The 23,466-nt window shown below is 41.1% G+C and overlaps 1 protein-coding gene across 5 annotated transcripts in view; it reads right to left on the minus strand.

Annotated features, from left to right (window-relative positions):
* UNC5C (unc-5 netrin receptor C) overlaps positions 1-23,466 on the minus strand; it is a 345,359-nt gene that overhangs the window by 74,127 nt on the left and 247,766 nt on the right. For all 5 annotated transcript variants that reach the window (XM_037896935.2, XM_037896936.2, XM_043545436.1 and 2 more), the window contains one exon: positions 15,970-16,073. In XM_037896935.2, coding sequence (XP_037752863.1) covers positions 15,970-16,073 — 104 coding nt within the window. The remainder of the gene's footprint in view (positions 1-15,969; positions 16,074-23,466) is intronic.

Genomic DNA, 23,466 nt, shown 5'->3' on the forward strand with positions numbered 1-23,466 from the left:
GATGGACAGTGTGAGGGACATAGATGTTGACTTTTCTTTAAAACCTTGTCTAAAATTGGGGATGTAAGGGAAAAAATCTCCCACTGGTGCACTAGCGAGCACCCTAATGTATTTATTTGTTTAGCTAAACCCTTTTCTCTGTCTTATCTGTTTAGATTGTAAGCTTTTGGGGGCAGGGATAGTCTTGTCTGTGCCTCAAGAGTGTCTAGCACAATGGGGCTTGGAGCTCAGTTGTGGTTCATGGGTGAAACTGTAATAAGAACATAAGAACGGCCATACTGAGTCACACCAAAGGTCCATCCAGCCCAGTATCCGGTCTACCGACAGTGGCCAATGCCAGGTTCATCCCCCAGACGGAATGAACCTAACAGGTAATGATCTAGTGATCTCTCTCCTGCCATCTATCTCCACCCTCTGACAGAGGCTAGGGACACCATTCCTTACCCATCCTGGCTAATAGCCATTAATGAACTTAACCTTCATGAATTTATCCAGTTCTCTTTTAAACCCCGTTATAGTCCTAGCCTTCACAACCTCCTCAGGCAAGGAGTTCCACAAGTTGACTGTGCGCTGAGTGAAGAAGAACTTCCTTTTATTTGTTTTAAAACTGCTACCCATTAATTTCATTTGGTGGCCCCTAGTTCTTATATTATGGGAACAAGTAAATAACTTTTCCTTATTCACTTTCTCCACACCACTCATGATTTTATATACCTCTATCATATCCCCCCTTAGTCTCCTCTTTTCCAAGCTGAAAAAAATAAAAATAATGATAATCAAACACCCCAAATGTGAGGAAATTTATCTATTTTCTCTTTATAGTGATCAGAAGAGGGACAGTTACCAGGGGACTGAGGAATACTGAAGAATAGAAAATTGCTTATTTTTCTCCTTCTTTATGTAAAGTATATTTTCAAAAAATATTTCTGTGTTAACAACATATGATTTCATTGGTTACACAGAAAAATATTTGTAAATGTGATTTTTATCCAGACAACATTCCTTTTACTGCTAAAGAAACACCCCATTATCCTACAGCTGACGGCTGTGAGCCACTCTAGCATAAACTGGCTGAACATTCAGTGGCTTGTTTTCATTTGAACTAAGAGTGCTTTAGAGGAAGGGACGGGGGCCCTGGATGGATCAAAGCAGTGCCTTCACATCACTAGATCATTTCAGCTTGTGCCCAGGATTTAATTAAAGGAAGAAAAACAAAAACAAAAATCAGCCCACTGGAACTAAAAGGTGCTAACTGCCAAGACAGGCCTGATTTGTACTGACAGACCACTACTTTTCCAAAGATATTTGAACAACTGCCCAACCATCAACAAGACTGGAAACCAACAAAGAGCCCTCCTCCATATGATAGCCATACAGACCACTGTGACCAGTGGTGTGAGTCACTAGGGCCCCTCCTAGTTTTAGTCACATGGGGCTCAATTCATTCCTGCGTAGAGCTGGTCAAATACTGCAAAACAGAGTATTTGTGCATACGTTTGAATTCTGATTGGCTGTTCAGCTTGACCACCTTCATTCACTTTTCTATTCAATGGGTGCAAATATCTGCACAAGAAGGTTTTTGGCTTCACTAATGTTAGAGGCATCTTTGGGTTTTTTGTGCGAATACCCAGATTCAGCTGAACGTGCCTATTCAGATGCAAACAACCATATATGCTGTTCATCAATTGTTATTCTCGATATTAGAAAGCTTTAGCCATCTAGTCATAGACAAAGGCAATACCATGTGATTTATGTGGCCAATCACCACAAACAGCACCTGGTGAAAGTGGACCAGTCACCAACAAGCCATAAGCTATTTTCATTCATTTAAACGGTCTAACAGTCACTAGTAGCAAATATACGTGTGTAAATATCGACATTCGTTTGCAAATCTTTTGCAAACAGAAGAGAGGGATAAATTCTAGGTTCAATCTGTGGAACCAAGACTGGAGAAAAGTCTGAATGGAGTGAGGCTCACCGATACAAAAACCAGGGGATAACACAAATGACAAAGTGGGAGGGTGTATTAGAGTGACCAGATGTCCCGATTTTATAGGGACAGTCCTGATTTTTGTTTTTTTTTTCTTATATAGGCTCCTAATACCCTCCACCCCCATCCCGATTTTTCACACTTGCTGTCTGGTCACCCTAGGGTGTACGGCGAGTGGGTCCAACAGGAAACCTGATTAAGCTAATCTCCAAGGTGCCTCTGCCAGCAGGCCTCTTCTGCAATCCCAGGCAGAATTTAAAGCTGGTTGAACCCTTTGGGGAGGGCAGGAGTATCCACCCTCTTTTCAGGTTATGAACCCAGTAGTGCAGAGGGATGGTAAAACCTTTGGAATGGGATATAAAAAAACCTACATAAATTTCGGTTTAGTCGGCAAAAAATGTGTAGAGTCTAACATATACTAAAACTCTCACTATTCAGTGTGTGTGTGATGGGAGGGGCAGGCCAACCTGCCTTCCCATGGATATTCCACACCATCAAATAGGAGAGCAGAGAAAGTTGGGAGAAACTTAACGGAGAGCTGCTGTCGTTCTTATGCTCCTGTGCAAATATGCCACTGCACCTGCAGGCCCCTGACTAAGGCCTCTAACTATGAATAATTTGATTGTATCTACCTGAAATGACTGAGAGAGAGAGAGAGAGAGAGAGACAGTGCACGCCTCCTCAACCTCCAGATTTCTTGGTGAAAAGTTGCTTTAAATATATTGTTATTTATATAAACACTTCCAGCAAATAGGTTCAGATCGCAACTCACTTTAGAGCTGCATGTCTTCCACTGCCTATTTTTATTCAACCAGAATAAAACAAAAGTGATTAAATATGTACGTGGGTGTGTCCACACACTCAGATAATATATGTCATTGTTTAGTATTTAGAGTTTTATACATTTTATTATTCAAAAAATGTAATTTAATTAATAAAGTTCACCTGATCTCTTCCCATTTAGCAATTTTTCGTTTTTCCATATATAAGACACACTTCTTCCGCCAGTCAGACCATGTCATATTGTCATTCACTGACTTCTTCTTGCCTCCACATAAAGTTCAAAACTTCCAAGGCTCTCTAACTGCTGTCTCTCTTACAACTCCATCTTCACTTTTGCCACATCTTCTCTCCTTTTTACATTCCTCACCTGTCCTCTAACTGCATCCGATGAAGTGAGCTGTAGCTCAAGAAAGCTTATGCTTACATAAATTTGTTAGTCTCTAAGGTGCCACAAGTCCTCCTTTTCTTTGTGCGGATGCAGACTAACACGGCTGCTACTCTGAAACCTGCTCTCTTTTCTGTTTTTCCACTTTCCCATTTAAACCTCCTTTTACACCAACCTATACTCTTGAAACAGCCTCACACTCCCTCTTTCAAAAGCCTTCTTCAAAGCTAGTTCTTTTGCAAATCTTCCGTGCTTATCTCTGCACCAACAATGGCACCTTGACTGTTTGGCAAGGAATCCAGACCATTCTTCACTATCTAATTTGTACTTTGTAACAAAATCGGCTGGGTTAGAGTTGGTTGAAAATTTTCTGTCTAAACCTTCTTTTCAATGAAAAGTGAAAATTGAGTGGAACTTTTCCCTATTGGTTGTAATTTTTCATTTTCAGTGAAATGTATTGAATTTTTTTCAGTGGGGGAATAAAACACTGTCACTTTTTAAATCCCCTATCCTTTTTTTTCCTTTTTCTGAGTGTCTGTGTAAAAAATGAGAGTTATTCCCCCCCACCAAACCTAAATAAAAATGTTGTATGTATAAATAAATAAAATCAATGGTCATGGAAAATTTCAAACAAAATGAAATTTTTTCATTGCTTTTAAACAATGTTATGAAATATACTTAGTTTTTTCAGCCTGTTCCAGTCTGAATATTACATCATAAGCTGTTTGGGGCTGAGACCAAAATCACTGGATCCTCTTATACAGTGCCCTTTAATTAAATAATTGTAATTTCACTATCAATAGGGAAGTTAAATGGACCACAAGTCTTCAAGATGGAAAATGGATCTAGCAATGGCCTTAGAAGTGTGTGTGTGTGTATATATATATATATATTCTATTTTGCTTGAAACTTTCCCTTAAGTTACTATAATTGTCCTAGTCCCATATATTACACAGTACAAGCAGGGATATTGTAATGTCATCGCAGTAAGTATGAAGAATCTTAGTTCCCCGGCTGCAATGGTGCAGAGTAACAGACTTTGGGTATGTTCTTTCAATCAAAAGATGCATCAACTCCATAGAGACCCTTCTCAATCTATCTCAAGTCAATATTTTAGAAAACAGCACACTGTTTTGTAAGTAACAGTTTTATTAACAAGAGCTAGTGATACCCAACCCAATTGCAAGGCTGTTAGTTTGAAATGTGTTCGATTGCCTTCTCTTCATTTGTTTCCAAAGGAAGACCCAGTAATGCAAACAAAGACCCTATCCTGCAGTGGGCTTGATTTAAAGTGCCAATCTTCCAGAGCATTTAAAAAATCTGGTGGTGAAAAAAGTGCTGGAGAAATGGGAAAGAGAGAGAGAGAGAGCGCGCGCGTGCGCACAACAGTTTGGAAACCATTCTGTCACAACAGCATTCACGTTTTATTTTCCATCGAAGATCTAAGCTTTTCTCAATAATCTGCATTTCCTTGGCAAGAAGCCTAAAATTGTCCCGTCCCCCCCCCTTTCTTCCTTGGTGTTCAGCCAAATTGAGTCCTCACAGGAATCAAGTATAATCAAGACGGACAGCTTCCCATTCAGTCAGTGGCAATGTTTGTTCCTTGCATCACCCACAGGTCAAGGCTGCATGCATCTAGATTGAGAAACAAGCCCAAAGCTCACTTCTCCGCACTCCTCCTTTTAGACTTCAGCTTACCCTCTGTATCCCACACAGACAAGTGTGGTCTTTCTGCTTTTTTAAAATGTATTTCTGTGATACCAATACAGGACTGCAAAGCTGAGATTCTACAAAATGCTACCTATGTTAAAAAAATGAATCACTTATTGCTCCTCTTTCTGTGGTCTGCATACTGAGGACCTGCTTGTGCTCTGACTGAAGTCAATGGCAAAATTCCCATTGATTTCTGTGGGAACAGGACTGGGCCAAAATGATGGCCTAGATTCATTACAAAATAGTTTTGGTTTTTATGTACAGATCAATTTGCCTGGTCATGAAAGCATCCCTCCCCCAATACCAAAAGTGTGATTAATTACATAAACGTACGTAGGGGAGTCTTACAGCTGCTCGCAAAACTGTACATATCTTTATTCAGTCTCGACCTCTGATGAGACAATTCTGATTCGACTAAATCAGAGCAGTCAGAGATAAATCCCCTTTCGTTGCTGCAAAACATAAGATCATATGAGACTAGGACTGCTATACCAGAACAAACCAAAGGTCTCTCTGTCTGGTTCTGTACACAGCCTCTGGCTCTTCCCCAAATCCCTCAAAGGAAAAAACCCTCTTCACATAATGCCCCAGCAAAATTTACTCCATGTATAACACGTAATGTGCAAAGCAGAAAGGATTTCTTAGTCTCTGTTACACTCAGTCAAAGTCTGAAAAATATAGTTTACCAAAAGCCTCAGCTGTCATGTCCCTGCTGCAGCATCACTGCTGATTAACTTGTGCGTGTCTAAACACAGTGTCCTTTCTAATCTTCGTGCCTTATTCATTATGGGAAGCTACAATCCACTATTTGTGACATCAACATTACATCAATGGGCGTGAAGTATCATGTCACCAACACCAGATTATCATCATCACTGAAGGAAATGATCAGAGGATGGCTGGTTAGACAGGAGGTATACGTTATGTTTACACACACATTTTAGTAATCAGCAACAAGTAATGTGAAAGCCAAAAAGCACATGATTCCAATAATAATAAGCACATCTTGTGTTTTCTTGTTCAACACCATGTACAAATGTTAACTAATTAAAAACTTATAACATTTAAATAAGGTTTTGGTTACCACACATTTTTACTTACTAATGGCTTAACGTTTCCAGAGTTGCTGAGCAGCGGCCACTGACTCCTGTGTTCAGCACCTCTGAAAATCAGGTGTGTGTGCGTGTGTGTCATCATCAGTGGTAAACAGACTTTATGAGAACGCAGCTTACGTTCTCTTGTAAGCAGTAATTGAGCAACTGCCAAATATGCAAGGTAAGAGAATAGAGCAGAGTTGAGACAATATAATTTATAGGTGACAGCAATTATTCATACTGTTATTATACAGGTTTTATCGATTATTTGATTTGTAAATCATATCATCCCATCCATCTTTCCTCAAGGCGTTAGGTTGTTAACCTAATACATGCAGAAAGTCATCCAAATTTCTCTAATTTCATTCTCGTGAACCAGATTTCTAAAGTGAGTATTTGTTTTGCAACTCTGCTGATGAAGTACATTTACTGGCAGAAGTCACAAGGACTCTAAATAGGTTTCTGTCTTAAAAATTCAGTAAATTAGAGAATGTCTCTAGTACTATTAATAATAAACATTTGAGTATTTTTATATATAAATAAAATTAGGCCACTAGTAACTAAATATGTGTGTGAACCAAAACCTCATATAAAAATAACAAACATATGTGTGCGAGTATCACTGAAATCAATCAATCAATCAATCAGTGAAATAAGTTTGACTTCAATTTTCTGTCATCAAACCAGAAATCCTTCAATTTGGGACATAACCATCATGAACAGTAGAAGTTTTCCCATGTGGAGAGAATATCAATGGAAAATGTCAGTGATATAACACTCAATATTCTTCCACATTAGCCTTTCCTTACAAAGGAAAGGAAACTGTGAAATCCACGACAATTCACTCTGAGTTTGTAAGCTCCTTGGGGCAAATACTGTCATTTACTGTATGTTTGTACAGTGCGTAGTACAACAAGAACCTGGCCTGTTTGAGGCCTCTAGGTGCTAAAGTAAGATAAAATGTTAGATAATAATAAGAAATGCTGAAAGAAGTGCTGTGGTACAAAGAACACGTAAAGGTCTCCTGATTTTGACTATGACTCCTTATGTTCTTTGGATTTAATTTTCAGACCAGTGAGCACCATGACTGCCACCAACTCTATTTTATCTGTGTGCACTGTGTTGCTTCCAAACCTATCATGACACCGTGCTGTCACAGTGACTGGCTGAGGAAACACACAATCCGAAGCAATGCACCTTGCAGCTTATTCTTTCTCATTCTACTCCCTGGTGAGAGACAGATGTGTTGTCTCTAATTATTCACTGATTGGTATCGGGAGATACATTAACATAATTGGCACATTTGTTCTAATTAACAGAGGGAATCTGCCACATGCCACCCAACATGATATGTGAGACCATCAGCAAGAAAAACCCACAATAATCACGATGGCTATATCTCGGTGCTCGAATCAGGATGTTTTGAGCAGCGGACTAAAATAATGCAACACACATGGAAATCAGAGCATATGAAGTTGCGCAAGATTTCAGTGCAGACTACAAGAGGAGAGAGTACATTAATCAAACGTGATTATATAAATGGGAAAAGCTATTACAGGAGCCAATTACTGATACAAACTCAGCCATGCCAAGCTACTAGCATGATCGAGAGGCTGAAACCCCTTGGCAAGCTTTTCTGACTGGTTTAGAAACTGCTGGAGGTGGAAGCTTCATGACAGAAGATAAGAGATGGAAAAGGCACATGCGGTCATCTAGACTAGATCCTCTGCCCTTGCCAATGCAGGATTGTTCCTCACAATTCTCTCTCTTGTGATTGTGGCAGCTGAAACAGCATTTTATTTTATTTTTTAAGTCTGCACTGGGTCGGATCCTGTCAGGTGCTCAGCCCCCCACAAACGTCACTGAAGACATTAGCCCCAATCTTGATGTCATTAATTTAGTTCTTACTTAAGCAAAACTCATTGATTTCCAGGAACAAAATTCAAGGACTGCAAGATTTGGCCTCTTGACTTCAACGAGAGATTTGCTTGACTAAAAACAGAGTCAGACCCAGAGGATTTGGCACCACTGGATTGCTGGCTGCTCAGCACCTAACAGGAACTACCGAACATTTTCCAACCTACTGCCTGAACCGTGCAATTTCTTGCTAGTATCTGGGCTCCCTTATTATGCAGTCATAGAGACAGAATAAAATGATATTGCTCTCCTGAACAGTATCTCTACTGAACTTGCATTTCTTCCAACGCTCATATTTTAATCACAGCTCTACGCACCCTTACCAGAACCTTTGGTCTGGGAAAGTAGGGTACGCATGAGTTACTACAACAGTCAGACCATAGAGAGACTTAGCTTGTACCATAAAGACATTAATCACAAGTGTAGGTCTGCTGATTAAAACAAAAAATATATATACACTGGTGAAATAAACTACCAGTTTGTACCCAGCATGAGACATCCAAGTGAGAAACTCAGACCCTCAGAGATTTCTGAGGAGTCACTGAGCTAACAACTATTCTAGTTATCTTGAGAGTTCAATGCCTCTTTGAAGACTACTGATATTTAATGTTTGGATTTGGTTTCAAATGCATGCTTTCATCCTACCAACTGCCCACTAAATAGGATGCTGTTCTTTGTGTGCTAGTGACAGGAAATGGATTTCTCACTTTTTTTTTTAAAGGTGGTCTCCAAAGAGGCTGAAATTACAACTATGAGCGACTGCAAAACACATACCAGGAATAAGACAGCAAGCACAAACCACAGTGACATTTTATTCAGTTGTCGTTATTTCTGCTTCTATTGCCAATAAGGGGGATTTGTTTTCCTGCTGTGGAAACACTTCCTTAATTGCACATATGTCCAGCTCACTGCTTGAGTACTAAAATCTATATAGAGCGTGCTGTCGAAGCGATATAAATTCTAGCTGTTTTTGAGAATATTACAACTTTGCTTTAAGTACTACATGGAGGTGAACTTTTATTAAAAAAAAGCCTCACAGCTGAAGATGGACTAGATGGCTCAGGTAATGGGATATGGAAAACTTCACTGTTAGGTTTATGGATACAGTAGAACCTCAGAGTTACGAACACCTCGGGAATGGAGGTTGTTCATAACTCTGAAACGTTCGTAACTGAACAAAACGGTATGGTTCTTCTTTCAAAAGTTTACAACTGAACATTGACTTAATGCAGCTTTGAAACTTTACTAAGCAGAAGAAAATTGCCGGAACACCCGATCGAAAAGGGACCGGGTCGAAAAGGGACCCTGGCAGCTCCGGTCAGCTGTGCTGACCGAGCTGCTAAAATTCCAGTTGGCCCCAGCGGGGCTAAGGCAGGTTCCCTGCCTGGCTCCGTGTGGTTCCTGGAAGTGGCGGCATGTCCCTCCAGCTCCTAAGTGGAGTGGCAGACAGTGGGCTCCGTGCACTGCCCCCACCCATAGGCACCACCCTGAGCGCCGGCTCCACAGCTCCCATTGGCCTGGAACTGTGGCCAATGGGAGCTGCAGGGGCAATGCCTGCAGGGAGGGGCAGCACGCATAGCCCCCTGGCCAACCCTCTGCCGAGGAGCTGGAGGATATGCTGCCACTTCCTGGGAGCTGCGTGGACTTCCTTTGTCCCCATGAAATGCCGGCGCCGCCTGAGGTCAGCACTGCCTGGAGCCCACACCTCCTCCCACATCCCAATCTCTGTCCCAGCCCTAAGCCCCCTCGTGCACTCTGAACCCCTTGGCCCCAGCGTGGAGCCCCCTCCTGCACTCCAAACCCCTCATCCCCGGCCCCACTCCAGAGCCCGCACCCCCAGCCAGAGCCCTCACCCCCTTCTGCACCCCAACCCTCTACCGCAGACCAGAGCCCCCTCCTGCACCCTAAACCCCGCATCCCCAGCCAACCCTAGAGCCTGCACCCCCAGCTGGAGCCCTCACCCCATCCTGCACCCCAACCCTTTGCCCCAGCCCAGAGCCCCCTCCTGCATCCCAAATCCCTGGCCCCACCCCAGAGCCTGCACCCCCAGCCGGAGCCCTCACCCCGTCCCACACTCCAACCCTCCCGTCCCGAAAATGAGCAAATGAGCGAGGGTTGGGGAGAGTGAGCGACGGAGGGAGGGGAGCTGGCAAGAAAGGAGGAGGAGCCATTTTACCACAGATTGCCAGCAAGGGAACAGTTTGGGAACTTTGATGTTAGAACATGAAGTACTAGCACTCACACCACTCAGTTTGAGCACTACACCTGGAGAACATACTTCCCCAGGAAGGAATCATGTAAAATACTGTGGCTAGATAACTTTGTGAATGCTACTGAAAGTTCCAGTTGTACAAGCTACATTAATGGTAATCAACTCATATACTTCAGAGACTAAAAGAACTATATCCTGCAGGGATCAGGGGTTCTGGTCATTGTGCCAAAAGCATGAAGTGATGGACTAATCTTCTGGGGGAGCAGGGTAATCTGTCTCTAGGGTATGGGACCAGTGCATTTGGAAATATTGCTAATAGCTGTTGTGTTTACATTCTCCTACGTTATAAATCCTCTAAAAATATACATAAAAAACTGCTGTTATTAACTGGAGGCCGTGAAGGAAAGTGGTGCCAGGCAGCTGTACTTTGATTCCCAGAGCCATCCTGGGCAGCACAGGGCAGGGTAATGAGAGAGAAATGCCTGGCGGCATGCACCTCACTGCTTCTTTTAAAAAAGATGCACATCACAGTATTCACAGAGGATACGTCTACACTGCAGCTGTGAGCCTTCCAACCTGGGTAGACAGACTTGTGCTGGGGGAACTGGGGCTAGCACACTAAAAATAGCAGGGTTGACATTCCGGCTTGGGCTCTCAAGCCTAGAGCACACTAGCTCAATCCCCACCAGTACGAACCTATCTTGGCAGGCTTGCTCGCAGCTGCATGTAGACATGCCCAGAGAGATGAGAGGCCTGGCTGTTTCTCCAGACCAACAGACCAGGCCTATTGTGGCTGTGAAGCATTCACTGGATTATAACACTTTTTAAAGCTAGGGACAATTTCTTCCCACGCTTACACCAATGCGTCCCCACAGGCTGCCAGTGGATTTGCACTGGTGTAAACGAGGGAGGACTTTAGCCTCTGGAGTGAATTCTTGCCCTGCTACTGCACTGCGGGCAAGGAAAGAGGCTGTCTATGCCCTTATCACCTATTTGCACAACTGAAAGTAGGAGCTTGGGAATTTGCCAGTAATCTGTGTTGGCATTTGGTAAGTAAAGGAAGAGGGAGAGATGTGCCTCCTTACATGCCACAGATCAACTTGGCCCCTTTCAGCCTCTCTCTTATTGATACCTGACCCACAGGTAATTCCATCATGTATCACAAGGGACGACAAATGACAATGCCATTTCCCAGCTGATCCACATCCATGGCCATCAACTCTCTGTTCTCCTCCCTACAAGCTCACTTTACTGCAGGGAATATAAAACACTGCTTGGATGACAATGAGCTTGCATGGAAATGCATACACATGAAGTTCTAATTAAGGAATAACTGCAGCAAAACATAAGCCCTCTCATGAAACAAAGCAAACAGCAGTCATATTAATAATCAATTGGATGGAGCAGCCACCTGATGCTGCCTATTTGGAGAAGTCCCTAGTTGCCACCAGCTTTTTGCTCAGGCAAAACCAGCTGAATAAAGTCTACGCCACACTCATTTTGACTCGGCAAAACAACTCCTCCATTTGCCACTTGACTCCTTGATGGTTTTTTCTCTCCCCTTCCTAATTAAACATGCAAAGATAGATAAATATAATGCCAGTTTTTAAGCTCAGCTGGGTCACCAAGTTTGTACGCTGTGTCCAATTATAATTAGAAAAGCAATTATCTCCTTGTTGAAGGTGCAGCAAATCACACATTTCAATGCAAAACTTCATTTAGCTGCTTATGGCATATTAACTAATCTTACATCTCATTGATGTTTTGATCTATAACCTATTGCAAGGAGCTAATTTGATGGGGCTGCATGTCTCTGAGTCTATTTCTCACTCACAATATGATACTGAACATAAATTAAATATATGATATGATATGATAAAGAACAAATTAAATGAGCAAAGGGATTAATTGCTAATAATTCTGCTGCGTTACCTTGGGAGAATCCCACTATGTGCCCCTATCATGAATGTGCTCCTTTCTTGGCTTTTCAGAGATGCCAAAAAGAGTCCACATGCCAAGAAGAGGCAGAAATAATGCTGAGGCTTCAGATGGAATCCACAGGATTGGAACTGTTTGATCTTCAGAAGTGCTACACGCCTGCAGATCTCATTGATTTTGACTGGAGTTCAGGGTTCTTAGCATCTCTGAAAATCAGGCCCCTAATGCCTAGTGATGGTCAAATGCAAATCTCAAAAAGTCTTATTTGTTTAAATAAGCATCCAACAGTTCAGACGCTCTTTATCTGATCATCTTTTATCTTGGTATAATCCAGTGTCTCAACTGAGGAAAGGCGCAATATAATGTGGCACAAATACAGAGCAATGGATTTTGCAGCTTCTTTTCTCATTCCTCTCCCAGATGATTTCAATAGAATTACACCAGGAATTAATTTGCCCCTTTAGTTATGTGCAGAAATATCACAAGAATCTCGCTTATGGTATTTTAGCATTTCCACTGCTTGTCTGGGGCACAGACAGGAAATAGCCAACTCTTACCCAGACACTGCAGAACTCTAGAAAGGTTTGGTGTGAGTTTGGTTCTAAAATTTGATGTGCTTCATGTGGACTCGTTTCCCATCCTTACCGAAGCCCTCATGCACACAATTAAGGATTGCTTTGGAGGCACTGCAATGCTTTGGAAACCTAGAAAGAGCCAGAGCTGTTGCTTTTTTGTGTTATTTTTGCCATTTCGCTGCTCATTTTCCCTACTGTGTCAGTTCTCCTTCTGCAACCTGCCAGAGTGCAGCTGGCACTACTGCTATTCTTAGTTGGTGGTCAGGGTATACAGCCACAGAGAAGTTGATTTGATTTCCATAGTGACTGAACAAATCATCAGTTGCCTTTCCTGGACCCCAGTGAGCAAGCAGGATGAATTTTGGTTTGACCTCAGACCTTCAAAGCATTGTGTTGCAACACACACCCTTGTATTTGGATCTTGGGCTTTTTAAGTGTCTACTGTTTCAATCTACTCTAATGCACATGATGCCTTAGTGGAGCTGAAGCACTGGTAAGTGCTGCTTTAAAAGCTTTGCTCCCTCATCTCTGCCTTAGTCTTTCTTCCTCCCTGGGGGAGGGGGCGAGGGGCTGGCATAAAAACTGTGACATGGCTCAACCTACTAAAAACAAAAGGATCTGTCCTGCCATTGATCCATAGGGGCTTGATGTGGTTAACTGCCATTTACCATGCTTGGAATTACATGTCTAAATCCTCTTTGCATTGACAGGGATATATTCTCTATCCTCCTAACAGTGGGTTGTTTCCCGCACTTCATAATACAAGTTAAAACAAAGAGAAAAAAACAAAAGTAAAACAATTCAGTGACAGGGTTATACAGTAATATCACTGTGAATTATGTTACCTGCAACACAGGACTTTTTTTAAACTATTCACCATTTCGAAAACTGGAAAAATGCAAGAAAATGTGGGTCGCCAATTGCTTTGTATTGGACAGCATGGTAATCTGTCTCTAGGTCACAGAAACAGTCCCTGTAATGAGGAATAATTTGAGGTACTCTTGTCTGCCTCATCGAATCTGGAAACATTGCTAATAGCTGTTGTGTTTACATTACCCAGACAGACTTGGGATGTCAGGAATCAAAACATTCTTTCTATAATGTGAGAGAGCCTAACAGCTGATTGCCTGCCTTCCTGGAGTCCCTTCTTTCTCGGTTAACTATATCATCATATCAGAAAGTTCTCCGAACAAATAAATGAAGTCTTAAACAAAGAACACATTCATCTCTAAATTAAAATAATCATGTAATCCTTCAACCCACCAAGTTACCTTTCATCTTCCCATTTTTTAAAATTTATCATACCCGCTGCAGCAAGTGCCAGTAATAAAGTGTCACATTAAGGTATTCCTATTCATTAGTGTTCAGGCCTTTGTTCTTTTAATAGCGCTGGAAAGAGTCTACAAAGAAGCTGCATTAGGCTGCTCTCCAATCTGGGTGTCTGATCTCCCTCCTGACTTCAAAAGTGAGAAGTGGGGGGGGGAGGGGGAAGAAACATTAAGAATAGTTCTTTTGATGTCAGACAGGGTATGACTCCTGAGCCTGCCAAGTGTGAATTGGTGTCTGCCCCGACCATGGTACAAATAAGTTCCACAGCCAGTTAGCTTGCAGCCATGAATCTTTACTACCTAACAAAGTGAACTGTCAGAGAGTAGGAAAAAGAGCAATTATTATATGGTCAGCTCACGGAGAATCTTTTCAGAGATCAGTTTCTTGGGATATGCTGCACTAAGAAGTATACACCGGAACCAGGGCATATTAGCCTTTAAAGCAGTTCAGTGGAAGGAGGATACATTTAATCTGATTTAAGAAAAAGACAATTAAAAAGGCTAATGCTTCTTCCATAATGTTTGTGACAGAGACAAGTGCCCCCTTTCTACTCATCATGCTAACTCATACTGTTTGTCTCTCCTGCACATAATCAGGCTTTCTGGGTTTTTTGATAGAAGAGATGAACTAGCTGTTAAATCGCTGAGAGGTGCAGAGCGTACACACTACACACATACTAACTGCCACTCATGAGGAAGCTCAGCTCCCAGTGAAGGTAATGCAGTCCCCACTATCCGAGAGCGTCTGCAATATGACATGCCCTGTTATAAATACACTTGTCAAGGCACAACAGTCGGTTGGTAGGATGCTAAGAAGCAACAAAAGTTGATAAGTTCTTGAGGAAAGTCAACTGATTAATATCATGTCTGTCAGAGAGCTGGCTTGCCAGACTCAATCACTTTTTTGAGCTTTTCAGGATCTTAAAGAGGAAAGAAAACAACCTACTGAAAAGTGTGTGTGTGTGTAATCTACTATGTTAATCATTCCTTCTGTTTGTGGGCATTTTTTTGCAATTCTGATTAGATCCAAGATCAAGTTTGATAGGGATGTAACACGTTAAGCATGATCTCCTGAGAAATCAGTCATCAACAGTGAATGACAACCACTTTGCTACTTAACCATGACAGCCTAACTTCTCCTAATGCAAATTGGCATCAGTTTCTTCTGAGCATAGTAGAGAAAAAATGAGGAGAATTCTGATGAGGGAATTACCATCATTAACAATAATTTTTTCTACTAATCAGCAGAGTTGAATTTAGAATTTCAGAGGTCCCCCTGTGATTCTGAAACCCCCCTCCTGTGAGGAATGAGGTCAAAGCCTTGTTCCACCAGCACCACCACCATGCTGAGGTGAGCTCCTTTTCACGGAGGAGCCAATCACTGCCTGTGTGCACAGTTTTTGCTAAATAGTGCAGGGTTACTCCTGCCAGTAAGAAAACAGAGTACCCTTGCCTGTGTTTTTCATTGCTGTTCGATGGAAAAGATAAGCCATGTTAGAAGACGGATTATTCTCCTTCACATCACACTGTTTCAGCTTTGGGAAGTCCCTTATCAGATCATGGCAGGGGCCCTCCTACTGTGCTATGCAGTCTGTGTGTGAGTGTGTGCACACAAATGTGTGAGGAAAATTAAATACTGCAAATTAAAAATAAAATGTTTTAGTAAGACATGAAAGCCAGTTGCCTCAAGGACAGCAATTACTTTCACTTTAAAAAAAGACACGAAAAAAACAACAGGGTTGCATTCATAAATCCCACCAGGTATTTGTCCTACTGATGCGTTCTGATTTCATGTAAGAGAACAAAAAATAAAACTGAACTGCCTACGGCTCTGCCCAGTGGGGCATTCTAATTGACTCCAAAGTCATTAATCAGTTCCCAATCAATCTATTCTACCAGCAGCAGGCAGTTAGGTCTCCATTACCATCCATTCATCATGCCATACCCTAATTCACTGCACCATTAGCCACATATTAGGCCTCAGTTAGGACAACTAAGTGGCAATTGCTAGCGCAGGAAGCTGCTGTCACTCACCTCAGCTACTGGGATGCCTTCAGGTGGACGGCATTGGAGAAGGACTTCCTGTTCCAAAGACACTTCTTTCCCCAGGGGCTCCTGTTCAAAAGTCTTCCGGAGATCTAGTAAAAACCAAAAACAGGTTGTGAAGTCATTAATTCTTGCAAAGATTTACAGATGATTGTAGTCGTGCAGAATGCATGTTAGGGTCTTTCCAAGCAGACAGGAAGACACAATCACTGTCCTGAAGAGACCCTCATCTAAAAAGACTGGAAAATATTTTCACTTCATTTTATCATATTTGGAGAACTTACATGGGAAAAGATTTCTTAGCAATTTTATTATTATATATTATTTTTATTACTGTATGCCTAGAAGTCCCACTCACAGACTACAACCCTATTGTGCTAGGCACTATACAAACAGAACAAAAACAGAGCTTCCTGTGGCATATTCTTGTCAGAGCTGCTGCCGACGTGGTGCGCATCCATGCCACACCCAGTGCAGGGCTGTGGCTACAAACCATAGTTTTGGAAAATTAGAAAAGACAGTGTGCAGCACTACTACAGTGTGTTGTTTTTAGGGTTCTCAATAAAACCTTGCTTTCCAGGGGTCTTAAAAGTATAGCAGGAAAACGTACCCTGAACTAGAAGTTGGTGTGGTCTAGTGGTTGGTGCAAGAAGGCTGGTAGTAAGGACTTACTAATTTTATTTCTGGCTGTGCTGAGGACTAGCTACCTGACCTTGAGAATGTTGACTCATCTCTCTGTTTGCTTCACCTCCTTAGGCCAGGTCTACACTACAGACCTATATCAGTATAAGTATGTGGCTCATGGGTATGAAAAATCCACATACCCCAGTTACATAGTTATACCAACTTAACCCCCTGTGTAGACAGCGCTATGTCCTCAGGAGAACTTCTCCCATTGAGATAGCTACAACCTCATGGAGAGGTGGATTAACTACGCTGACGGGAGATGCTCTCCCATCGGCATAGGAGCCGCTGTAGCACTGAACGTGAAAACAAGCTTTTAGTTTGCTCAGCATTAAAAGGATATAACACCACCTAGCTCAAAGGAGTGTTCGTGAGGTTTAATCCATTCATGTTGGTAAAGAACATTGAGTCCTTCAGAGTAACGGTGCTTCAGAAGTGCAATGCAGTCTCAGTTTTTCTTTTAGATTTTAAATAAGCAAAAATTAATAACTGTATTTAGTTGAGTAAAATACAAAAATAGAGTTTAATGTTTAATGCATCTATAAAGACACTCCCAAAGGAGATGCATTGCCTCCATACAGTAAATGTATTTAATATATTTTATTCAATATCTTCATAAATGATTTGGATAATGGCAGAGAGAGCACACTTATAAAGTTTGCTGATGATACCAAGCTGGGAGGGATTGCAAATGCTTTGGAGGACAGGATTAGAATTCAAATTGATCTTGATAAACTGGAGAAATAGTCTGAAATAGATTGGATGAAATTCATTGAGGACACATGATGCAAAGTACCGCACTTAGGAAGGAATAATTAATTGCACAAATACAAAATGGGAAATGACTGCCTAGGAAGGAGTAGTGCAGAAAAGGATTTGGGGGCTATTGTGGATCACAGACTAAATATGAGTCAACAATGTAATACTGTTGGAAAAGAAGCAAACAAGACACGAGAAGTAATTCTTTCACTCTGCTCAGCACCAATAAGGCCACAGCTGGAGTATTTCAGAGTGGTAGCCGGGTTAGTCTGTATCAGCAAAAAAAAAAACATTAGAAGAACTTGGGGCACCTTGAAGGCTAACAAATTTATTTGGGCATAAGCTTTCGTGGGCTAAAACCCACTTCATCGGATGCATGGAGTGGAAAATACAGTAGGAAGATAATCCTGGAGCATTGTGTCCAGTACCGGGCACCACATCGTGGGAAAGATGTGGACAAATTGGAGAAAGTCCAGAGGAAAGCAACAAAATGATTAAAGGTTTAGAAAACATGACCCACAAGGAAAGATTGAAAAAAATGGGTTTGTTTAGTCTGGTGGACAGGAGAAGAAATAATGGGTTTAAATTGCAGGAAGGGAGATTTAGGTTACACATTAGGAAAAACTTCCTAACTGTAAGGATAGTTAAGCACTTGAACAAATTACCTAGGGAGTTTATGGAATCTCCATCACTGAAGGTTTTTAGGAACAGGGTCAAGGTTAGTCTGGATAATACTTAGTCCTGCCTCAGTGCAGGGGACTGGACTAGATAACCTATCAAGGTCCCTTCCAGTTTTACATTTCTGTGAAACTATGATTCTATATCCAACATGTGTATATAAATACATTTTAGGAACTATTACAACAGGTTTTATTGTGCCCTAATATTAAAACTAGGAGATAATAGGAGACTGTAGTTTTAATAACAGTAGCATACTGTCATAAATATCAAATAGTATAGTAATAATAAATCTCAGGTTTTCAGATACCACAATGAGCGCAGTATAACTTGATTAGATAGATAGATATTCCTAGGTCTTCCCTGACATGTTGTTTTATGTCTTCCCACTTCCCTTCCAAACATTAAATGCAGATCTGAAGTTAACTTAATAACCTTTTAAACAGACATACACAAAATATATATATAGAGAGATTATATATATTAGATATGTATACACACACACACATTTATATACAGGTGTATTGAGCTCATAAAACAAAGCTTTAATACTTACAAATTAACATACATTACCCATAATGCGCAATAATTACATTTAGTACACAAAGAAGCTTTCTTCTGATTATTATAAACAGGTGGCACAGATAAGTGTGAGCAGTACGTGTTCCCCATCAAAAGTTTCAGTAGAGTTTTCACCAGGTGGGATTAATGCACATGAAGCTCCCCATTACTCACTGACTTGATATGCTGTAATATTTTGAAAACGCCACTGCATTCCATGGGTCAGTGATCTGCAAACTAAAAAATACTCGAAGTACAGGCCCCTGACATAACAGAGGGTAATGTTCTCAAAGGAGCCATTAGAGACTATCAAGTAAATAATACTCATTTGAAAAAAGTACATAATTGTGTATTTACAAGATAGGGAGCTTTTCTACTCCATTCTGTCAGCTTCATCCTGTGTGCTTAGAGCTTTATCCATCCAGAACTATATATGTCCTCCCAATCCATAGAGTCATCAGATAGCTGAAGACAGATACTGGTTGCGCAGTATGTTTAACTATCCAAGCATAAAGTTGGCTGGGGTGAAAAGCAAACAAACAAAAGTTCTAACTGAGGCTTTTTAGAAATGTTGAGGAGATGGAGAGCTCATGTAAGTGACTCTAGCACTCGCTGTGTCCAGCTAGATACATCCCACTGGCGTAGGACTGGGGCTGTTTCTGAGCAAGTCAGTTTTTTGATGAAAAAGGGCCTTTAAAAAAAACAAAAACAAAAAACTCTTGTGAAAATATTTTGTCTTCCTTACAATTCTCCATTTGCTATTTTCTCATCCCAATCTTCATTTTCTTGCTGTTTGTGGTTTTAGAGGGTTCTTCCCCCACCCTTGTCAATTTTGATTGTCAGCTTAATCACACGGTGAGATTTTTCAAAACTGAGTATTTTCAAAACCCACATTTTTCAACTTTAAATCATGCTATTTTTGAAAGTTCTAACTGTTTGCAAAATGAGGTGGAAAAAAGGTAAAACACAGTCTCACAAGATTCCAGACTGAAAAATTTGGTCCATTTTGAAAACCAGAAGAATGAAACAATCTTCAGAAAATGTTGCAACTGAAAACAAACAAACAAAAGGTAGACCCACTCTAGTCAGGACTCTTGTCTGTACAGAAACTCTGAATTGCTACAGCCCCTAGGTCTGCAAGAGTTCCTTTCTGCAGTTCTCAGGGGGTCAGAGAAACTGGTCTGGCACCTCTTCCACCCCTAACCTTAGGATGAGTCATGTGAGGTAAAGGGATGAGGATACTCTCTTACCACATCCACTTTAGTAATATAGAGTATGTTTACACAGCAAAGGAAATCCCATGGCTGGCCTGTGCCAGCCACTTGGGCTCGCGGTGCTGTTTCATTGCTGTGTAGACTTCTGGGCTTGGGCTGGAGCCCGAGCTCCCGGACCCATAAAATTTCTTCCAAGGCTGATTAGATCAGACAAGGAAGAATACATTTCTTATGCTAGGGAATCAGCATGCCTCTTTTGTGTCATTCCCATGAAGCCTGATTGTTGCATTAGCAGTCATATCAGGCTTGGGAGAATCAAAAAGGTGATGGTTCATACAGCTGCACAATTTAAGCACTACATAAATTATTGCTTCCAAAGGTGCAACCTTTATGGCTCCAGGTAGGGCGTCACCTTGGAGCTTCTGTGGAAGTGGTTTTGGTTTGGCTAGAACTCTCAGCCTGTACAACAGATATTTTTCTTCTCCCCCGTCCTGTCCAGGATGTGATGTAATGGAAAGAAATTCAGGTTTAAGGATTAAAATTCTGGGATGCAACTCTGCGCCCAACCCTACACTCCTTACCAATGTGCAGTCCCAGTGAAGTCAATGACTATTCTTGTGCCACATATTACAGGCACAGGACAAAACACACACATAGCACACTGGGGCGAGACTTCATTCTGAGACTCCTGAAATACGTAGGGACAATCTGTTGCAATCAGGAAAGAGGGCCTCATTCACAACTGTGTTGAAATCAATGGTTTTCCACTACTGTAAAACTGGACTAATAGAATGGAGGGCTCAATCTCTCAATGTAAACCCACATCTGAATTTCTTTGCTTTTTGGAGAGGAAAAATAGACCCATTTTGTGAAGCATCTTTAAATGGCTCAGTTTTAAATTCCAAGTGTAATGCATCCTTAGTCTAAAAACAACTCAAAAATTATATTTTTTATCTCCCCAAGGTAACAGTTTCTGTGTACAAATCATTTTAATGCCTGGCATGATTCTGCTTCCCTTTTTTTTTTTCTTTTTTAAGCTTTCATGTTTGCAGTCAGCAAAGAATTACCTTTTTTCCATTTTATTTTATTTTATTTTTTTACAAACTGTATTTTATTCCTTCATTGTAGTTCTGGGTTTTACTGTGATGTGTGGGTGGGTAAAACTTTAAGGATATCCTTTATCATTTCTGAGAAAGGCGATAAGAGGCAGGGCAGACGCCTTCAAGGCAGTGCTAATGCAAGGGTGACTGATGAATAAGCATGAAAAACGGACACTTGTCAGCCAGGAATTAGATGTAAACCAGAAATGTACAGAACAATGCAGCATTAATGTCAGGAAAAGATGGATTTCTGCCCTTGGTAGACCTTAAAGACTCCTCACTTCTGTTCTGTGCTCTTTCCAGTAACTCTAACTAGGATTTTCCCTCTAAAACAAACATACCAACGTCTTCAGAAAATGATCAGGGCTTTTTAAAACATTCTTTTTCACCCAACTTTGATTTAGTGTGAGTTGATGTCATATAAGAGAAGAAGCAGCCTTTTGCAGAGATGCATTAAGGGAGATAAGTTTTTAAGAACATGAAAATTCTTCACTACAAGAGATAGTGTGTGTATATTTATATATAAATATACATATATATAAATGGTTTTGGTGGTTGTTTTTGGTTTTTTAACCTAATTTAATGGAGACACGAGTAAGAAAAATTTGCATATAAAGTTTGTATTCTGTTGGAGACAAATGTTCTAAAGGATGAAAGGACCAGTGTTGTTTTAATTTCCCTCATCCCCACAAAAGCTCATCAGGTTACCAGAAATCACATACTTATGAAAATGAATTACATATTATATTTATTATTCCAACTATGTTTGAGTAGTGCCAAGCTGGGTGGACAGCAGTGAAGGTCTTTTTACAATTGACAAAATTCTGAATTCAGCTCTCCTGTCTTCCATAATTTTGCTTCCATAATTTCCCACAATTTGGGACAAAACTGTGACATCTTTTTCTGAAAACACAGATTAGGGAGTTGAAATCTGGATTTTCAATTTCAAGGGCTAGAGGAGAAAAACAAAACTCAGGACTCTGTTCCATCAGCCACATTTCAGTTACTTCTTCCTGTTCACAGCTGAGTCTATGACCTTTGTATTTGAGATCAGTTGCACTGGTGGCTAGAGTAATAGAAAGGTTCCATAGCTTCTCTGAATTATTTTTTGATTTTTTCCTTGTGTGGTTCCAGTTTTTTGTTGTTACTTAGATCAAACCAGATTTTCAGTGAGACTGTGACACTAGTGTCATCAGCCTGTAAGCTGGCAACTTCCTCTGAAACTGCTATCAATTGCTTTTATAAATTTCATGCCTCTCTCCGGAGAGCCGCTTGTGTAAAATGCATGCTGTGTTTTGATCAAAGCCATCCTCATGCTCGGTGCAAATTTCAACACAGTCCTTCTAGTTGGATGTAAATGTAGAGACACAGGACCACGGTCTCAGCTGGGCCCAAAGAACAATGGGCACAGCTGAAGAGGAGGGAAATAAGAGATCCCTTTGTGCCTCCAACTCAATACTGAGGCCAGTTCTGCACCACCCTAGTCCCCTGTATAAAGACTGCTTTAAATGACACCAGCTGACAGTGGTCCCCAACTTCTAGCAGCTGAGGAGTGCTGCAATGTAGGGATGCCCCAGAAAAACAGCCTTTCCTTAGCCATGCTCCCAACACCTGCAGCCAGTGGAAGTGTGGCAAAGAAGCCAAAGGACTCCCCTTTTCCAGGGGAAACTTACACGGACTAGATCCTCTGGCTTCATAAAGTTTTGTGAAACAGGTGCACAATTGCTGTAATGGAGCTCAAAATCCGGTCCACAATTTTTCTGAGAGTTCCACAGAATGTCAGTGGTGCTGGAGCATCAATCTTCCTTTTTCAGTCAACCAACCAGGCTCATGGTGGCGTCAGAATAATTTTTGAACGTACAATGTGCTAGGTGCTCCTTTCTAAAGCAGAGTTAGATTGTATGCTGAATACCCATAAGTAAGGAAATTAGGGTGACGGGATTCAAGAAGTTCTCTCCTCTTTCACTCATTTTATTTTTGTTATTTGAGCAAATGGCAAAATATTCTTGAGATATTTCTTTGCATTCTTCGATGGCATCTTAAGCAACTTGGACACTATTTGAGCTTGAAGAATCTGAAGACTCAGATTGTCTGCCCTTTCTCAGATTAATTGTTTGTTTTGCACTACTTCCTTCAACTTTAGGCATGTTGAGTCAGATAAATTCCTATATAACAATCACCGATTTCATAACTGATCAGCAACTTTTACATTTACTGCACTTAGAATGAGGAAAAGCCATCTAATGAATTCAGCACTGTAAAGACTGAAAAGTAGTGTGAGCTAGCCATTTTTACACAGAACCACATGATCTGATGCCTATCTGTCTTTCAAAAGTATCGAGATTCTTGCTCCCTTAACAGTTCACAACCCCACCCGCTCTCCCTACAGTTCAATGATAGTTGATTCCACTTACTACACCCCTCTCTACAATCACCAATGGGCTCCATCTATTCCCCTTCCCTGCTAAGTGCGGGTCGACACTTAAAAT

The sequence above is a fragment of the Chelonia mydas genome, chromosome 4 (genome assembly GCF_015237465.2).
Source record: "Chelonia mydas isolate rCheMyd1 chromosome 4, rCheMyd1.pri.v2, whole genome shotgun sequence".
Lineage (NCBI taxonomy): Eukaryota > Metazoa > Chordata > Testudines > Cheloniidae > Chelonia > Chelonia mydas.